Source organism: Geotrypetes seraphini, chromosome 3, assembly GCF_902459505.1.
Source record: "Geotrypetes seraphini chromosome 3, aGeoSer1.1, whole genome shotgun sequence".
NCBI classification, from domain to species: Eukaryota; Metazoa; Chordata; class Amphibia; order Gymnophiona; family Dermophiidae; genus Geotrypetes; species Geotrypetes seraphini.
The window spans coordinates 40,483,431-40,502,776 of NC_047086.1; the positions used below are offsets into that span (position 1 = coordinate 40,483,431).

A 19,346-nucleotide genomic window follows, 5' to 3' on the forward strand; every position below is an offset into this window, starting at 1 on the left:
TTCGGAGCTCTGGGAAAGAGGCTGAAGCAGACAGGAGCACAGGTAGTATTCTCTTCAATTCTTCCTGTTAGGGGCAGAGGAAGGGACAGGAACGAACGTATCCTGAAGACGAATGAGTGGCTACAACGATGGTGCCGGGAGATGAACTTCGGATTCCTGAATCACAGAGAGACTACAGGGACCCTACAGGGACACTACAGGGACTACAGGGACCAGACGGACTCCACTTGACCAACAGAGGTAAGAACGTCTTCGGACACCGACTAGCCCACCTACTTCGAAAGGCTTTAAACTAGGTAAGTCGGGGGTGGGTACCCACTTTTACACCAGAGCAGTAAGTAACAATCCTGATGTGGCAAATCAAAACTCCGCTTCTAAGTCTAAGGTAAGTACCCTTACTGCAAAAGAATTGCTAGGAGACACTTTAACTCAAATGGGTGGCTCTCTGCATGAGCTTAGTAAACAAAAAGAGTGGAGAGCTATGTATGTTAACGCACACAGCCTAGGGAATAAATTTCTAGAACTGGAAACAGAAATAGTTAATGCAGACCTAGACGTAGTAGCAATTTCAGAAACATGGTTCACAGACTCTCATGGGTGGGATATAACTATACCAGGATACAACCTGCTTCGCCAAGACAGAGAGGGTAAGTTAGGAGGAGGGGTAGCACTTTACATCAAAGAAAACATCAAGACAACCAGAATCACGGATATCAAGTATACTGGGGAATCCATCTGGGTAAACCTGGCCAGAGGCGGAGAAAAATGCCTCTATCTTGGTGTGGTGTACAGACCTCCAAGACAATCGGAGCACAAGGACATTGAATTAATTGAAGACATTGAGAATATCACCTTACGGGGAGACGTTGTTCTGTTGGGAGACTTTAACATGCCTGATGTAGATTGGAACACACTCTCAGCGACTACTTATGATAGCAGGAGGATATTAACGTCCATGAAGGGAGTACGGCTCAAACAATTGGTATTAGAGCCCACTAGGTCCCAGGCCATCCTGGACCTGGTACTTACGAACGGGGAAAGCGTCTCAGAGATCTCGGTGGGAGAACCGCTAGCCACCAGTGACCATAACATGGTATGGTTCAACCTTAGGAAAGGCTTCCCTAGATCACAAACAAAAACAAGGGTACTCAATTTCCGGGGCACTGACTTCACAAGCATGGGAGACTTCGTCCATCAGACGCTTCAGGTTCAAGAAGTAACGGATAATGTGGAGGTTATGTGGTCAACCTTGAAATCGACCCTTCATGAGGCAACTATCCACTACATAAAATCAGTAACTAAACAACAAAGAAAAAAGAAACCCCAATGGTTCACTGATGAGGTCTCGTACCTCGTCAAGAATAAGAAAAGAGCGTTTCTCTTGTACAAACGCACGGGGGAAAAAGAAGCAAATATTGAATACAGGACAAAGTCTGCAGCGGTCAAAACAGCAGTCAGGGAGGCCAAACTTCGAATGGAAGAAACTCTAGCGAAGAACATTAAAAAAGGGGACAAATCCTTCTTCAGGTACATTAGCGACAGGAAAAAGAACGCAGACGGGATAGTACGCCTTAGAACGCCAGACGGGAATTATGTGGAAACAGATTCTGAAAAAGCCAAACTACTGAACGATTACTTCTGTTCAGTCTTTACCTGCGAGGTGCCAGGGCACGGGCCACGGCTGGAAGCAAAGGAAAGCAAGGAAGACCCATTTCTGAATTTTGAGTTCACACCAGCTGATGTTTACAGAGAACTTTCAAAACTCAAGGTGAACAAAGCCATGGGACCGGACAATTTGCACCCAAGAGTGCTCAGAGAGCTGTGCGATGTTCTGGCGGAACCGTTAGCCATGCTCTTCAATCTCTCCCTAAGTACGGGGAGAGTCCCCCTGGACTGGAAAACAGCTAACGTCGTTCCTCTGCACAAAAAGGGTTGCAGAGCAGAGGCTGCGAATTACAGACCAGTGAGTCTCACATCAATAGTGTGTAAACTCATGGAAACTCTACTTAAAGGTAAATTAGACACGATAATGGATGAAGGGAATCTAAGGGATCCCTGTCAACATGGATTCACCAGAGGCAGGTCATGCCAATCCAATCTTATAAGCTTCTTCGATTGGGTGACAGGAAAGCTAGACTTGGGAGAGTCTCTGGACATAGTGTACTTGGATTTCAGTAAAGCTTTCGACAGTGTCCCACACCGTAGACTATTAAACAAGATGAAATCGATGGGTTTGGGTGAGAAACTAACTGCATGGGTCAGTGATTGGCTGAGTGGAAGACTTCAGAGGGTGGTGGTCAACGGCACCCTCTCTGAGACATCGGAGGTGACTAGTGGAGTGCCGCAGGGCTCAGTCCTGGGACCATCCCTTTTCAACATATTCATAGGGGACTTGACCCGGGGGCTTCAGGGTAAAGTAGCACTGTTCACCGACGATGCCAAACTGTGTAACATAGTAAGTGAAAGCAACCTCCAGGATAGTATGACACAAGATCTGATCACGTTAGAAAACTGGTCCTCGACATGGCAGCTAGGCTTCAACGCTAAAAAATGTAAGGTCATGCATCTCGGCAGAGGAAATCCATGCAAAACATACTCCTTGAATGGAGAAACGCTAGCTAGGACTTCAGAGGAACGGGACTTGGGGGTAATCATCAGTGCAGACATGAAGGCTGCCAAACAAGTAGAGAAGGCCTCATCAAAGGAAGGCAAATGATGGGATGTATCAATAGAAGTTTCGTCAGCCGTAAACCTGAAGTCATAATGCCACTCTACAGAACCATGGTGAGACCCCATCTGGAATACTGTGTGCAATTCTGGAGGCCACATTACCGGAATGATGTGCTTCGAGCAGAGTCGGTCCAGAGGATGGCCACTAGGATGGTATCGGGGCTCAAGGGTCTCTCATACGAAGAAAGACTGGGCAAACTGCAGCTCTATACCCTAGAGGAGCGCAGGGAAAGGGGTGACATGATTGAGACATTTAAGTATGTCACGAGTCGTGTCGAGGTGGAAAATGATATATTCTTTCCCAAGGGACCCTCGGTCACAAGGGGGCACCCGCTCAAACTCAGAGGAGGGAAATTTAATGGTGACACCAGGAAGTATTTCTTCACAGAAAGGGTAGTAGATCACTGGAACAAACTTCCGGTGCACGTGATCAAGGCCACCAGTGTGCTCGACTTTAAAAATAAATGGGACATCCACGTGGGATCCCTACGGGGGTCGAGCTAAGGAACTGGGTCATTAGCACTCAGACTTGATGGGGTGGGTCAGAGGAGTGGGCAGACTTGATGGGCTGTGGCCCTTTTCTGCCATCATCTTTCTATTTTTCTATGTTTCTATTAAAGATTGTGCAAGATCAACCTGGATCAATACTCGACCTAAATTTAAAACAAATTACTCAATAAAAGTTAAAGAAAGTTATTAAGACAAAGTTATTACTCAATAAAACTTTAAAGAAAAAATGTGCTTTCCATTTCCCCTCGCAGTTCTTACTGGATCTTTGTCTCTCTGTTTTGCTTTTGCTTAACAGCTGATCACATCCAAGTAAATGACAAGAAGGCTCATTAAATATAGGGGAGGGGGGAAATCCTCCAACTTTATTAGGTTAAAATTAAATTTGAAACTTAATTTTCATGGTGGTAGATCACTGGCACTTTTGGCCGGAAAAAGTAGATCACAACCTGTTCGAAGTTGGACATGCCTGCAGTAGACACAAGGCCATATGTACCTGAAGCATGCTAATACCTTATGAAGCACAGCTTGGCTTACCTGCAGCATTCTTCAAACCAGCGGGCAGTGTAATCCCACATGTAGTAAGGCTCAAAGGAATTAAACAGAAGATTGGCAGTTTTAATTAGCTCTGCTGTTTTCTTATTCTCCCTCAATTTGCTAAAAATGAAAAAGTATAATATTAAACAACTACATTTTGTCATTTAATTGGTTAATACCGCAGGCTCTGAATCCCTCTGCGCTTCTCTGCTTCCTGGTGCCTAAGTACATTACTTTTGCAACCTAAACAAGCCAGAGAAGTGACCTGAACTAGAATCTCCTGTGCCACAGGACTGACACCTTCAGGAGCAATTACTTTAAGCCTTTGACCTTAAGTCCTAGTCCTAAAGGACAACAGGTCAGCTTTTCCACATACCCCCTAACGAATATACATGAGATACATCTCCATACAATGTAGGTAGTAGGCATGCAAATCTTTTTCATGCATATTCACCTGACCCACCTGTGGCCCTCAAAACAGAGCAAAGTTATCAAGGGAATACACTCTCTCTTTATGCCAAATATTGTATGTATGTATGTTACCAAGGGACTCATTTCTGTAAGAGTTAATTTAGCTCAGAAAAACGAGGAGAAAGTTCTCCACAATCCAAACAAGACAAAACAAACCACCGTGGAGATATGCAGTTGGTGTGCAATTTATTTACCGGTAATAGTCATAAAAACTCTGTGCTTCACTGTATAAATATTCAGTATCCACATTCTTTTAAAAAAATGACTAAATTTATAAAAATTAGTTTGTTTCTGTACAAGATTTCTGTAACTAGATATCCATCTCCTCTTATTTTGTTTGTGAAAGCTGATTTCTCTAGTCATCAGATGGCTTGCAGATGTTAGTATCAGACTGCCTCCAGGACTTCAACACATCACCATAATTTTCTAAAGTATCAAGGCAATGCTTTCTTGCTTCCCATGTTGCAATTAACCTTAAGTTGTTCATCTTTAATCATAATGTCTCTTCTGCTCTTCATTCTACATTAGCATGCAGTGTGCAGAACCTCTGAGGAGGATCAGCACAGCAGAACTACAATGTATTATGCAATTTATTATGGCTGTGATCAAAATGTTCTTGATAAGAGGAAATCAAAATCAAAACCATACAGAGAATATCAATGATTTTTTATTAATACCAACTACAAACTGAATTATCTGAAACCCACTGCAAGCCCTCAGTATGAATGAGGATCCCAATTCAGATCTTTTTGGAGTAAGTTTTAAATTCTATCATCTGGTAAACTGGCCCAGCCTTTTGTTGCGACTACGTACAAACAGCAGGATAACATGCCCATGAGCCTTAATCTCTGTATGGTGACCTTTTCCCAAATACTAGCATCATTTGAGAGTAGCAGAGCTGCTAACTAGTACACTTCTCCCTCCGTATTCGCTATGATAGAGGATTAACAGAACCGCAAATACAGAAAAACCGCAAAAAACTTTTTCATATGTTATTCGCTGTTTTCTATTAAAAACCATCATGAATGTGGTGAAACTGCAAATAACATGGTGGGAGACCTGGCCTGTTCCTCAAGGAGAGGCAAAACACGGTGAAGAAAGTGCTAGGAATCAGCGATTTTTCTCTGTAAACGCTTGGAATCAGCGATTTCTCTATGCAAGCTGATCCAGCAAGCTCAAAACCGTGAATAATCAAAACCGCGAATGCTGAAACCGTGAATACGGAGGAAGAAGTGTAACAGTTGAAACGGAAGCTGCTGCTGTATGCAGAATACAGGAAGAAATAGAGTTGATTTGAAAATTAGCAGCTAAATGTTTTGTACATTATGACAAGTAAGCTTTTTAACCTGAACTCCCAATCACCACCTCCACAGCACAGAATAAATGTTTCCGTTTACAGAAAAAAAATGTCTTACCCGATTTATTTCCTTTAGTCCTAACAGATCAGTCCTGAACTTGTAGGTTATGTCTGTCGACCAGAAGATGAAGACAGAGAAAGTACCATATCTTCACGCATTTAATACATGCATTATACCTATTTTTACAAATCCATGTAACCCCTTAAACACTATCCCCCTCTTTTACTAAGGTGCGCTAGCCGATTTAGCGCACGTTAGACTCTAACGCGTACATAGAATATAATGGATGCGTTAGCGTTTAGCGCACGCTAAATCAGCTGGTGTGCCTTAATAAAAGGACGCTTATATGCATGAGCATGCGATGCCAGTATATTTCTACTAAAACACCACAATTGCAAAATTAACGCACTTGTTAAGGCCTTTTTTTCCAGTTTTGTTGAAGGTTTTGTGCAGTAATAAATGTGTGTGCAAAAACCTTTTTAAAAGCCCGTAAAAACAGGCGTGTTAATTTGGCAATTAGGGTTCCTTTTATGAAGTTGCGTTAGCGCACGCACCTTTTTAGCTTGTGCTAACCCCTGCGCTAGCCGAAAAACTACCACCTGCTCAAGAGGAGGCGGTAGCGGTATTGAGGCCGGCAAATTAGCACACGCTATTACGCACATTAAACCGCTAACGCGGCTTCATAAAAGGAGCCCTTAATCTTAGAAAACTAAGATAACTGGCATGCTATACCAGTTTATTTATTTATTATTTTTTTTTACAGACTCACAATTTGTGCACATTATAGGGGAAATTCTATATATGGTGCAAAAAAATCATCATGGAGAAAAAAAATCTGCTTAACACTATTCTATAAACTGTGCCTAAAGTTAGGGGCAGTTTATAGAATAGTGTTTAGCACTAGGACTTATGACTAAATTTAGACGTGACCATTTACACCAGGGGTGTCCAACCTCCGGCCCTGTGAAGTATTTTGTGCGGCCCCGGTCGATGCAGTGTTTTCCTCTGCTGCCCCAGGGTGTTTACTGTCCTGCTGGCTCCCTCCTCCGTCTTTCTGCAGCGTATGCGTGGCTCCAGAAAATTTTTTTTCGGCCAATGCGGCCAAGGGAAGCCAAAAGGTTGGACACCCCTGATTTACACCAACTAAAACCAGGAGTAAATCCCTATGCCTAACTTAAGTAGATTGGGAATATTTTATAACACTGCATGTAAATTTTCAGATCAGCCACAACCCACCCATACCCCTCCTATGGCCACATCCTTTTATTGGTTCCACACATTAGAATTTATACGCATCTCTCTCTTAGAATATGCCTAAAAAGATGTGTGCATAAATTCTAATTAGTCTCAATTAGTGTTAATTGTTTGCTAGTGGCCAATTATCAGAACTGATTGGCTCGTTAATCAACTGAATTGTGCTTACAACTCAAAGTGACATATATATATATATATATACGGTATATAAAATCTGGGGGTACATGTGTAAATATACAATAGTTCTTTGTGATTGACCCCCTCAAGGGCACCATGCATCCATAGAAAAAGTAGAAGTGATTCTGCATGTTAAGTCTATAAGACTGTACAAGGCTAAGCAAGACTGACTGTGTTGGGTTAAGCATAAGGAATTGTGCAAGATTAAGACAAAAAAAAAAAATTACCAAATTGTTCCACAGAGAAAATGCAAAACCAAACAAAACTGTGGAAACCATGGTCTTGATGTAAAAGTTTTTAATAAATAACCTTCACAAGTAAAAGTGATGCAGGCAAATTGAATAAATCCATATAGCACACAGTAAAGGATTGTGGTGTGGACCAGACACAGTCCGTGTTTCAGCTATGAATAACCTTTTTCCGGGGTCCAATAAAGATATGTTAATGTATGTGTACAAATGAAATAATGAGGAAAAATGAATGTAATTTAGTGATGTTTATTTAACATGCAATATGAGTAATGAAGAATATAATGGAATGAGAATAATTATACAGTTTGAGAACAGATGATATAACCGTGAAAATTGTAGTTGAAATACAAGGTTGATATATGGAAAACAGAACTAATCTGTGAGGAGGAGATAGTACATAAGAACATAAGCAGTGCCTCCGCCGGGTCAGACCATTAGGTCCATCCTGCCCAGCAGTCCGCTCCCGCGGCGGCCCAAACAGGTCACGACCTGTCTAAATCACCAGAAGGGACCCCCTTGCCACATTGGTTTCCTATTTAGTCCTATCTTCCCATCGAAGTCCTAACCCTCCGGTCTTGCACATGCACGACCTGGTTGGGTTTCTATACTTATTTTCTGGTTAGTTTTCTCAGTATCCCACGATCCCTTTATCCCTCAGGAATCCGTCCAGTCCCTGTTTGAATCCTTGTACCGTACTCTGCCTGATCACTTCCTCCGGTAGCGCATTCCACATGTCCACGACCCTTTGGGTGAAAAAAAACTTCCTTGCATTTGTTTTGAACCTATCTCCCTTCAGTTTCTCCGAATGCCCCCTCGTACCTGGACGACATTAAAACACATTGAAAATAAAAAGGTCAAAAGGGCTGTGTCTAGATAAACAAGACAACATGTAAGTGGATACATATTAATACCATAAATGAAGCGTGAAATCTCTCTGCCACATATTTCCTTTTGATCGTATTTTTTGCTCCATAAGACACACCTGACCATAAGTCGCACCCACCTCTAGAGGAGGAAAAACCAAGAAAAAAAATTCTGAACCAAATGGTGTGTCCTGTCCCCTGTCCCCCCTCTGATGTTCTAGTGGTAGGCCAGGACAGGGTACAGGGCACATCTAGTGGTGGGCACATCTAATGGTAGACAGCCCCAAGCCAATCTGCCCCCAGCCAGCCTACCAGCCCCAAACCAGCCAGCCAGCCAGCCAGCCCCCATACCTTTTCAAATTCTGCCCAGCAGCTCCAGCTAGCTTCCCTCTCTCCCTGCCTGCCGTGGTAGCCTTCGCTCTGCCGGGCTCCTCCTTATTTCCCGGTCAGCGGCGAAACAAATTAGCACTGCGGACATCAGGAGTAAGCTTTACGCTCTCCCACTCGCTGCTTTCCGAATGGCTGCCATAAGTTCTTGTGAGTCCCACGAGAACCTACGGCAGCCATTCAGAAAGCAACGCGGGGCTGAGTGGGAGAGTGTAAAGCTTGCTCCTGACGTCCGCGCTGCTGATCTGTTTTGCCGGTGGCCAGGAAATAAGACGAGGGCGTTGGACAAATGGGGGGACAGCGACGATGGATGGGGGGTTGAAAAAAGGTGGTGCTGCGGCAGCGGATGGGTGGGTTTAAAAAGGTGGTATGGTGGCGGGGGCAGGTTTTACAATGGTACGGGGAGAGGATAACAAAATTTGTACCTTCATTTCATAAGACGCACCAAGATTTCCACCCACTCCCTGCTGCTCCTTGCCCTATTGTATTTTTTAGTTGAAAGACGCAGCGGTGGCTCCTCTCATGATCCCCGCCTGCGTCGGACTTCCGACGCAGGTGGGGATCATGAGAGGAGTCACCACCGCGTCTTTCAACAACAAAAAAAAAATACGGCAAGGCGAGCAGGAAGGAGGCCAGGCCAGACCGAAGCTCAAATTGAACTGCCAGTTGGCCGGCTCCCTTGTCAGAGTTATTTTTTCTGTTTAAAGGTGCCACCGCAGCTCCTGTCACCAGCCACACCTGGCTAAACACTAACACGCCGCGACTCACCCCCCTCCCCTGCCGACCCTACCCGGCACAACTGAAACCCCCGTTGACCCTCCCACCGCTACAGGGCTGACAAACCCGGCAGGAGCAGCAGCGTCCCAGGCACACTAAACGCTGCTTCGGGTCTTCTAATGGCCTAATTTCCTCTGCCACGTCCCTGAAGATGCCTGGGAGCAGGCTAGACCATGGGAAGGGAAGGGAAGGGAAAGGAGCCGAACGGAGCAGCCAGATCGCAGCAGGACACAACGCGGGGGAGGGGCCGAACGGAGCAGGCCAGATCGCGGTAAGAGAAGAGAAGGGGTGGGGGAAATGCTGCAATTGCTGCACAGGGACCTGGAGGGGGAAGGCAAATACCGCTGCTGCTGCTGCACAGGGAAGTCGGGGGGGGGGGGGGAGGGAAATGCTGTTGCTGCTCCACAGGGAAGTGGGGTGGAAATGCTGCTGCACAGGGAAATGGAGGCAAAAAATGACAGACAGAAAAAGGGAGCCGAGAGAGAGACAGAAAGAAAGAAAGACAGACAGACATATATTCTAGCACCCGTTAATGTAACGGGCTTAAAGACTAGTAAAGATATAAAATGGACTGTAAATATGCTTCTGGCAGAAAGAAAATATAAGTAAATTGTGCCACTGTTGGTGCCCCATTGTGAGGGGAGTACCTCAAAAACTACAGATTTTTAAGCTCAAGAATGAGAGCATCAAAAGGTGAAAGGAGAGGCTAAATTTCTCCATAGTACAGAGGGGAAGGGAGAGCACACAAAATCACACCAGTCTGTTGCCAGATAATGAACATAGTACTTGAGCACACCATATACAGTGCACTCAATTCTACCACTGTGATAGACTGTAATTCAGTCTATCACAGTGGTAGTAAAACAAATTTAATACAATTACAGATGCTACTAAATAATATTTAATAAAAATAAATTTGAACATGTTACTCCACTGATGAAAACTTTACATTGGTTATCAGAGGAATCAAGAGTGAAGTTTGAATGTGTATGCCTAGTTTATAACATAATGTATGGTCAGTTAAGTAATCAAATCGTTCCTTTGGCATTGTATGCATCAAGACAAAGAAGCTGAAGATCCGTTTCTTTATATTCATGAGTCTTTCCATCAGGTTCAGGTATTCAATCAAAGGGTTTTGTTTCTCATTCTATCCCATTTTTCTTTTCTACTCTGTGGAACGGTGTACCGCTATACTTAAGAAAATGTAATTCTTATCTAGCGTTTTGAAAGCAGTTAAAGACCTTTCGGTTCAATGAATAAACAGATTAGTTCTAAATAGCTAATTTAAACCTTACTGTAAATCGCATTAAGCTCCATGGTTAATGGGGATGATGCAATATATAAAAGGAAAGATTAGATTAGATTAGTATTAGAGAATGACATGGGGTATGTGTATGTGTTTTGTCACATTCTTATGTGCGTTTTGATGTTATCCACATAGAATTGTTGGATAGGCGGGTTATAAATTTTTAACTAAATAAGATGTGGGAACAACACTTTACTACACTGCAGGAATGATAAAAAGTCTTGTTCCCGCAGTAAAAATAAAAAAATGAAATTACTGCTCCCGTGGGTGCAGTATCTCTGTGTCTTCCTCTCCCCTCCCCCAACACACTACAGTAACTCTACCTTCTTTGAAACATAGAAAAATGAGGGCAGATATATGGTCTATCTAGTCTGCCTAACCATGCCTTCTACTAACCCCTCCTCTCCCTTAGATATCCAATGCACTTGTCCCAAGCTTTCTTGAATTCAGATACACTTTTTGTCTTAACACCTCCACTGTGAGGACATTCCAGTCATTCACTACCCTTTTTATGAAAAAGGGTAAAGCTGTATCAGAAGGGAAACTAGCAGAGGGGAGGCCTGGAGCAGGCCTGTGGGGATCATTGTCAGAGGCCAGGGTGGGACTCAGAGCTGAAGTGAAGGATGAGAGCTGGTAGACTCTTGGGTGGGGGTGCTGCTGGAGGGAAGGCAAAGAAGTGCTGGACCCAGGGGGGGCTGTTAAAGGGAAGGCAAATATGTAATGGACCTGCAGGAGGAAGACTGGAGGGAAGGGAGGGAGATGACGAACCAAAGGAATGAAGGAAGAGGGAGTGAAATACTAAATACACAATGGAGGAAGGGAGGGGAACAAAGAGGAAGAGACAAATTGGTGGGGGGCAGGAAGATAGAGAAGCTGGACAAAGGGAGGTATACAGAAACATGGAGAACATAGGGAAGATGCTACACATGAAGAATAAAACTACAGATAGAAGATGCTGAATTTGGGGGGAATAGGAACACTGAGGAGTGATGTTGGATACATGGAGAGGAGATAATGAATGTGGGGAGATGGACACAGAGGAGATGGTGAACATGAGGAAAGATAAGGACACAGAGATAGAAGAAATGTCAAATGGGCAGAAGACCCTGAAGGGCAACTTAAGAGAGGGGAAAACAGAAACCAGATCCTGGGACCAACTTGATTTCAAAAATAAAATGACCAGAAAACATAAGATATTTTGTGATTAGAATATATCAGATTTGAAATGTGTTTGTGTATCTTGCCAGAGCTGCTGTTAGACATGGCTGGGACCCAGGGAAGAAATTTGTGAGAGGACTCTCACAAAGCCCACTACCAGGACATGCCTTCTTCAGCTTTCAGAAAGCTTAGGGTGCTCTCTGGCTAGGGGCAGTTGCCCTAGTTGCACTCCCCTAACACCAACCCTCAGCATGTGTGATCTTTATATTTTGAACCATATAGGAGGAAATGCATCCCTATTTCATTGGAGTTGTACTACACGATGCAAGGTGTGGCTTTTTGGATTTTGGTTTAATTTATAGTTACAGTCAAACCTCGGTTTGCGAGTAACGCGGTTTGCGAGTGTTTTGCAAGATGAGCAAAACATTCCGGCAAATCGTGCTTCGCAAACCAAGCGTTGACTATTTGCGAGCCCCTCCTCCCCCCGGCGATCCGGCATTCCCCCCTCTCGCTGCGATCCAGCATCCCCCACTCACCCAAATACAATCTCTTACCCTGATCTGGCACCAGCACCAATGCACAGGACATGTCGTTGCCAGTGCCCGAAGATCCTCCCTCTTGCTTGTGCTGGGCCTTGAGAATCTGCACATGCTCAAGGCCTTTTAGTTCTCACTCTCTCCGAGATCTCCAAGAATCTCGGAGACAGCGAGAACTAGAAGGCCTTGAGCATGCGCAGATTCTCAAGGCCCAGCACAAGCAAGAGGGAGGATCTTCGGGCACCGGCATATCCTGTGTGTTGGTGCCAGATAGGGGTAAGAGATTGTGGGTGGGTGGGTGAGTGAGTGGGGGATGCTGGATCGCAGTGGGGTGTGGAGCAGCGCCGGTGGCCTCGGGGGTGGTGGGTAAGGTGGAGCAGCACTGGTGGCCTCGGGAGGGAGGGGGGGGGGAAACGAATCAAGAGAGTTTCCTTTACTTCCTATGGGAAAACTTGCTTTTAATTATGCTCGTAAACCAAGGTTCCACTGTATTTTGATTAGCTATTATGCATTTAGCTGTGTATGACCAAGCTATTTTGTTAAAATGAATTTTCTATGTAGCATTCTATAGTAATTTGGCTTTTCAGTTTTTCAAATAGTGGAAGAGATGCTTGTGAGGGGGAGGGGAGATGGGGGTTTTGTTGACCCTTGTTCTGTATTATTTGTGATTTATAAAATGACTTGGACTTGAGAAAATCCACTGGTTATTTCTAGGATAAGCAGCATAAAATCTGTTTTACTCTGTTGAGATCTTCCCAGGTACTTGTGACCTGGATTGGCCACTGCTGGTAACTCTGTTAGACAGTGGGACAGATTATTATTTCTTTATATACTTTAATAACATGATTAAACATAAAATTATAACTGTTCGAAGCTTGTAGAGATAGGATAAAATTGAGCTGACGGGGACAACTTTGTCCCTGTGTTATTCTCTGAGTACCTCTAGTGGCAGTGGGGGAGGACGGAAGGGGCTTGGCAGCACAGAGCATTACCCTCTAGCTCCAGTACTCATCTGGCTTCCCAACCCAAAGACTGTACCAAGAGTATCATATATACTCAAAGATAAACTGAGGTTACCTTTTTTTCCCCTCCAAGAAGGTGGAAGAAAGGTTGACCATGAACCAAGATTAGAAATTTGGATGATCCTGGTGAGAAAGTCTACAAAAACTAGACATCCTTGCCTTATGTTTTAACACAATATTTTAACTTTAAATTTATTAACGCAAAACCACAAAACACTTACAGCAGTAGTTTAAACAATCCCTCCCACTATAATCCCCCTGTTCCCTACCCCCTATCCCAAGTTTTAACACATTTTAAACTTCATAAGGTAGCTTAGCCATGGAGATAGAGCGTGCTTAATGGTTGGTGCTCCTGAAAGCTGCTGCCGAAACACTAAATAAAGCTGTTACTGTAGATAGAAACATTCTCGGAGGGGGTGGGAGTCAGCAGGTCTTGAGCATGCACACATGCTCAAGGCCCTGCACCAGATCAGCATACACTGTTGGCAAGCATAGCGCTTTATTCAGCGTTATGGCAGCAGCTTTTTTGAGAACCAACTGGTAAGCTGCCAACTTGGGGGGGAGCATGTATGCAGGATAATGGGTGCTGGTTTTCATCAGGGGAGGGACCAGGTATGAAAGTTGGGTCATTGGGATCTGAGTGCAGGAGAACAGAGCTTTCTGTGGAACACCAACCAATAAGCTTGGGGGGGGGGTATGCTGGATAGCGGGCACCAGTGTTCATCAGGGTGGGGGAGTCAGGTTGAGTGAAGGATGAAGAGGATGACATCTGCGCTGTTAGTCAGGTGGTAGCTTGAATATAAACCAAGGTCCTAATTTTTGGACCATTTTTGGCCCCAAAATCTCACTTTATGAGAGGGTGCTGAAAAGTTTTCAGCCCAACCAACTTCCTAAATTCTGAGCATTTTGCCAATGTAGCCAATGTGTTCTTTTATTTTGCAAAGTGCCAATGTTTTTACATTGTTCAGATCATCGACTGAACCATGTCAACGAAAAGTGTGGAATTTTCAAGTGTGGAATTCTGAACCATCATGAAGTTCCTGGTCCTGCAGAAGAAAACTCCAAAGAAAATCCATGAATGAAGAAGTGAAGAAGTGGTGTGCAAACTTTCAGCAAGGAGATTTCGAGACTGAAGATGTAACAAGGTCTGGGAGGTCTCAAACGGTGTCAACTCCTGAAATTGTTGACCATGTCCAAGACCTAATTTTGGCAGATCGGCAAATATCAGAAAAAACAATTGCTGAGACACTACAGATATCCAGGAAACGTGTTGGGTGTATAATCCACGAGCAGCTGGGTATGCAGAAGAAGTCAGCCAAGTGGGTGCTCAAATGTTTGAATGCTGACGAGAAACAACGTCAAGTAGACACTTCCAAGTTTATTTTGCAACATTTTCAGCAAGTTGGTGCCAACATTTTGGAATGACTAGTTACTAATGATGAAACATGATTAACCACTATGATCCTGAGACAAAACAACAGTCCTTGCAATGGCAGCACTCAGGTTCTCCAAGCCAAAGAAAGGTCATAGCCACAATGTTTTGGGATCAGGAAGGAGTTGTAATGACTATCTTCCAAGGGGCCAAATAGTTAATGCAGAATACTACCATAACTTGCTGTGCTGATTAAAGGAGGCATTGAAAGAAAAAAAAGAGAGAGAAACTGCAGAAAGGAGTTCTCTTTTTACAAGACAATGCATCTGTTTACAAGGCTAGCAAAACAATGGATCTCTGGATAGTTTTGGTTTCAGTGCATAGACCATCCACCCTACTCACTAGATCTTGTTCCATCTGACTATTTTCTGTTTCCAAACCTTAAAAAGAGTTTGAAAGGGCGAAAAGTTTCAAGTGATTTGGAGGTGGTTGCAGCAGCGGAGCAGTACTTCAGTGACCAGATATCAGAGTATTTTTTGGAAGGGTTAGAAAAACTTCAGATATGTTGAACTTAGGGGTGAATATGTTGAATAACTTGAAAGTTTCACGGCTCCACGTCATTTCCTTCTTGGCTGGGCTGAGAACTTTTCAGTAACCCCTCATATATTCGAGTATACTGTATACGGTAATCCCCAGACTAGCTGACCTGAGACACTTCAGCCCCAAGAACCCATTCCTGAGCATGGGGAGGAAGGGAAAGAGAGTTGGAAATCTCAAAGTTTTTCTCCTAGAAAGCTCATTTGATTCTTTATTTTCCTTCATGATGAGAAGATATTTTAGCTGAGCAAAACTACAATATACTAGTTTAGGAACTGACAGGGCTATGTAGCTAAGAAGCTGCATAGTATACCATCATCAACTGCTGGAGACAGAGAAATACTGAGGTTCTATGGATGCACAGTGCTCTTGTGAGACAGATCACACAAAGTACTTTCTTTCTCTGTCTCTATCTGCTGCTCAATGTACATACAGTCTGTTCTCATTATTCATGGTAATATGGTTTGTGAAAATGTTTGTGAACTGCAAAATTGTGAATGACGACATGCTGAATCTAAGTGAAAACAGAGGTTAGGTTCCAGCAGTACACCTTCTACCTCAAAATTGCAGAAAGTGAACAGTGGGTCCTTTTGGGAGAATAGGGTTATATTTCTGCTTGGGAAAGCACTTGAAGTACCATTCTCCGCTGCTGCCACTGCCATCAACTCCCCCTCCCCAAACCAAGAGACCTCTCCAGCTGTCAGTAGATTCCCCCTCCCCCCATCTAACAAGAAAAGGTAGCATTCATTCTCCCTCTCTGAACAGACTACCAATCCCTCTCCCTGACGCAGAGGAAGGACTCCAAGGCTTACCTTGTTTCCCTGGTGGGCTAGCAGTGCGTAGGGGCAAAAACGATTCCCACTCCTGCTCTTTCAGCAACAAAAATTGCTGCCACTCGCAGACTGCTGATGGAAGTCTCAGAAGCCATTTTCATTGCTGATAAAGCATGGGCAGGAATGAGTGGAAATCATTCCTGCCCCAACATACTGCTAGCCCACCAGGGAAACAAGGTAGGCTTGGGGGTCCTTCCTCTGGGTCAGGGAGGGGAATTGATTGTGTCTGTTCAAGAAAGGGGGGGGTAGAGGGAATGTTGCCTTTTCTTGCCATGGGTGTGATGACAATGGGGAGTGCCAATCTACGAATACAGCTGTCTGACTAGGGAATATTGGTTGCAATACATGCAACCACAGATATGCAAATTTGCACATCGCAAAAGTGCTTATAGTGAGAATGGACTGCAATTCACAAGTTCTGGACTGATCTATGGGATGCTAAGGAATCTTTACATTTGTTGAGAGAAATGGAGGTTTTCAGACCCAGAAGACTGTATCAGCCACTGGCTTTCCTGCTATCACACCTGCTCAGCTGTGCATGGTCCTTGCTGAAGGGAGCTTGCACCTGGAGATGCAACTCTGCTTCACACTGGGTATACAAGGTCCGGAAAACCTCAATCAATATGTCTTCCAAAATCACAGGCCCTAAAAGGCAAAAAGAACATTAGAACTATGCTGCTTGTAACTGAAATGGTCCAATTAAGTAACTATTTATTACCTATAGCTAGTTTCTTGACCATTATTACTCCAATTAGAGGCCAAAATACAGGTTTAGGTTCAGGCATTTTCAACTGAAACAAAAAGTGTGGCCCTGCTCCTACAGCAAGACCACCTCCCTGAGCCAGCAGTCTCCTACCCCTCATAAGAAAACACATCTCCCTTCCAACCCCGGGTCACTCACCAGCTCCTCTTGTCCTCTCCTTCCCTGGGCCTACCTTCTAAAGCCCTGGTGGTCTAGTAGTGGCCTCTTCAAGGCAGGAAGATCCCATGTTCCTCCTGCCCTCAATGGTTCCATATTCAAAATGGCAACCACACTTGCTGTGGGAGGTCATGGCTGTAAGCTTGGAATTGGAAATAGCATAAGCAGGAACAAGTCTTCTGCTCATGCCATTCCCAATTGCAAAATAGTGGCTGCAACCTCCTATGGCAGTCTCGTGAAGTCACAGCTGCTATTCTTAACAAAGCCACTGGGGACAGGAGCAATTCAGGATGCTCCTGCCCAAAAGAAGTCACTAAAACAACAAGGTCTTTTGAAAGTAGACCTGGGAAGTATGGGTGTAGCTGGTGGGCAGGCTGGTGGGAGGGGGAAAGATAGGTTTTCTCTCAAAGGGGTAAGATGGCTCAGGTGATCTGGTCTTGGGATGGCAGCAGGCTGCATTTTCAATTTCATTACTGGCTGAAATCGAGGTGCAGATTTCGACCATGGATTCGGTTTCGCTCAGCCTCTAACTTAGACGCACTTCCAGAAATGAATATTCATGAGTTAGATGTGCAGCATGCAAATATGACTCATGAATATTCATTGGGGATATCCTGAAAACCTGACTGGTTTTGGAATCACTGCTATAAGCACTTGAACGTATAGATGGCAAATATTCTAGTGTACAACCAAGAAATACAGGTGCATTGTGCAAGAAAAGAAGGGGGAGGAGTGACTGAGGTACCATCATGGAAGAGCTCTGCTGCAGTACTAGGCTCCAAAGAGACTATCAATAGCTTACAGCTGTCTTGGTGAATAATGTAATGCATGCTGGCACTCTGGCAAACTAAGCTTTCTACCCATAAGCAAACAGACTGTTATAAAGTTCTCAAGAAAATCTATTTACAGAAATACAGAAAGCATAAAGGTGAGTGTCCTATCAACTGGTCAAAGTATGATGTATTAACAGAAAACCAGCAACGCCAGGATACGATGGTACATTTTCTATGCTAATGAAACGCTAGAGGAAGAGACACTATCAATTCCAAAAACTTCCATCCTTAAACCTTTGTACCATCTTTTTCTTTGCAACATTTCTTTTAATACTCTTTAAAACTTTTTTTTTTTTTTTTTAATTGTAGAATAAAGACTCACAAAGAGATCAAGGTAAAAAGCAGCTCTATGCTAGCTAACATAGCAAAGGTTCACACATTTTTGAAGATAAGTGTCCCTTGTTCAATTTCTGGCTCAGCAGCTCTCACCCGTGGAACTGGTCCCTTTAACCAGTTTGTTTCTTTATGGTTATGAAAAACAAAAACTACACATACGATAAAAATCTATCACTAAAAACAAAACGATAAAAATCTATCACTAAAAACAAAACAAAAAACTGAATTGACATCAACTGCTTGTGTGACCAATGTTTAATATTGAAATTCCAAAATTAAACCCTTTGGCAGAGAAATGAGCAGTGGAGAAGGGAAATGTTATAGTAATAAGTTGGGTGAAAGCTCAAGCCAAAATAAACTCCTGATATTTCTAATATGGCAATGAATGTAGCGGGACAGGCTCGAATATAGGCTTCTCACTCTACCAAAATAGCTTCCATAGAAGAGAGCCTACATAAACTTTAGATGATAACATCCTAATAATCAACAAAGGAAGAATAATCTTAGATTCTTAAATTTCCCCAAGCCACCATTATTATAAGCTATTGAAGCTCCTTACCTTCTGGTTCTTTGAAAGCTTCCTGCCAGGAGATGCTGTCTATGGCCTTTACCACTAGTTCCCAGCTTCCAGTTCCCCTTAAATTTCATCATCGCCATTTGAAAGATGAGTCCCCTTGTTTGATTATGTTAAATTACGAGATTCTTGGGCTCAGGACCTAGCTGTTGAGTTACCTGAGGAGGTGCTTTTGCAGGCTATCTGTAGATTGCCTGCCTTTCACAGATACACCACCTTTTTGGAGCAACATTATAAGTTGGTCTTCCGTTTGTATATTTCTCTCAAGAGGGCTTATCTTTCTGGGTTTAGTGAGTCAGCTGCTTGCACTAAATGCCGGGCTCCTGAAGCGGGCTTGGGACATATGTTCTAGACTTGCCCCAATATTCGATCCTTTTGGAATGCTATTTTTCTTTTTGTTGAGCGCATTTGGACCATTACAATTCAACGCTCTCCATTGTTTTTGTTTGTAACTGTTCCCCATTACTACCCTCATCAAAGGGGGGCTGCTTCTTTCCTTAAGTGGACTGTCCTTATTGAACTTAAATGCATCCTGCTGAACTGGCTTG

The 19,346-nt window shown here is 43.6% G+C and overlaps 1 protein-coding gene across 4 annotated transcripts in view; it reads right to left on the bottom strand.

Moving 5' to 3' along the window:
* The window catches only part of DOP1A (DOP1 leucine zipper like protein A), a 284,642-nt gene that overhangs the window by 153,576 nt on the left and 111,720 nt on the right, over positions 1-19,346 (bottom strand). For all 4 annotated transcript variants that reach the window (XM_033937929.1, XM_033937930.1, XM_033937928.1 and 1 more), the window contains 2 exons: positions 16,661-16,781; positions 3,775-3,894 (listed from right to left, as the gene is read on the bottom strand). In XM_033937929.1, the coding sequence (XP_033793820.1) occupies positions 3,775-3,894; positions 16,661-16,781 (241 nt within the window). The remainder of the gene's footprint in view (positions 1-3,774; positions 3,895-16,660; positions 16,782-19,346) is intronic.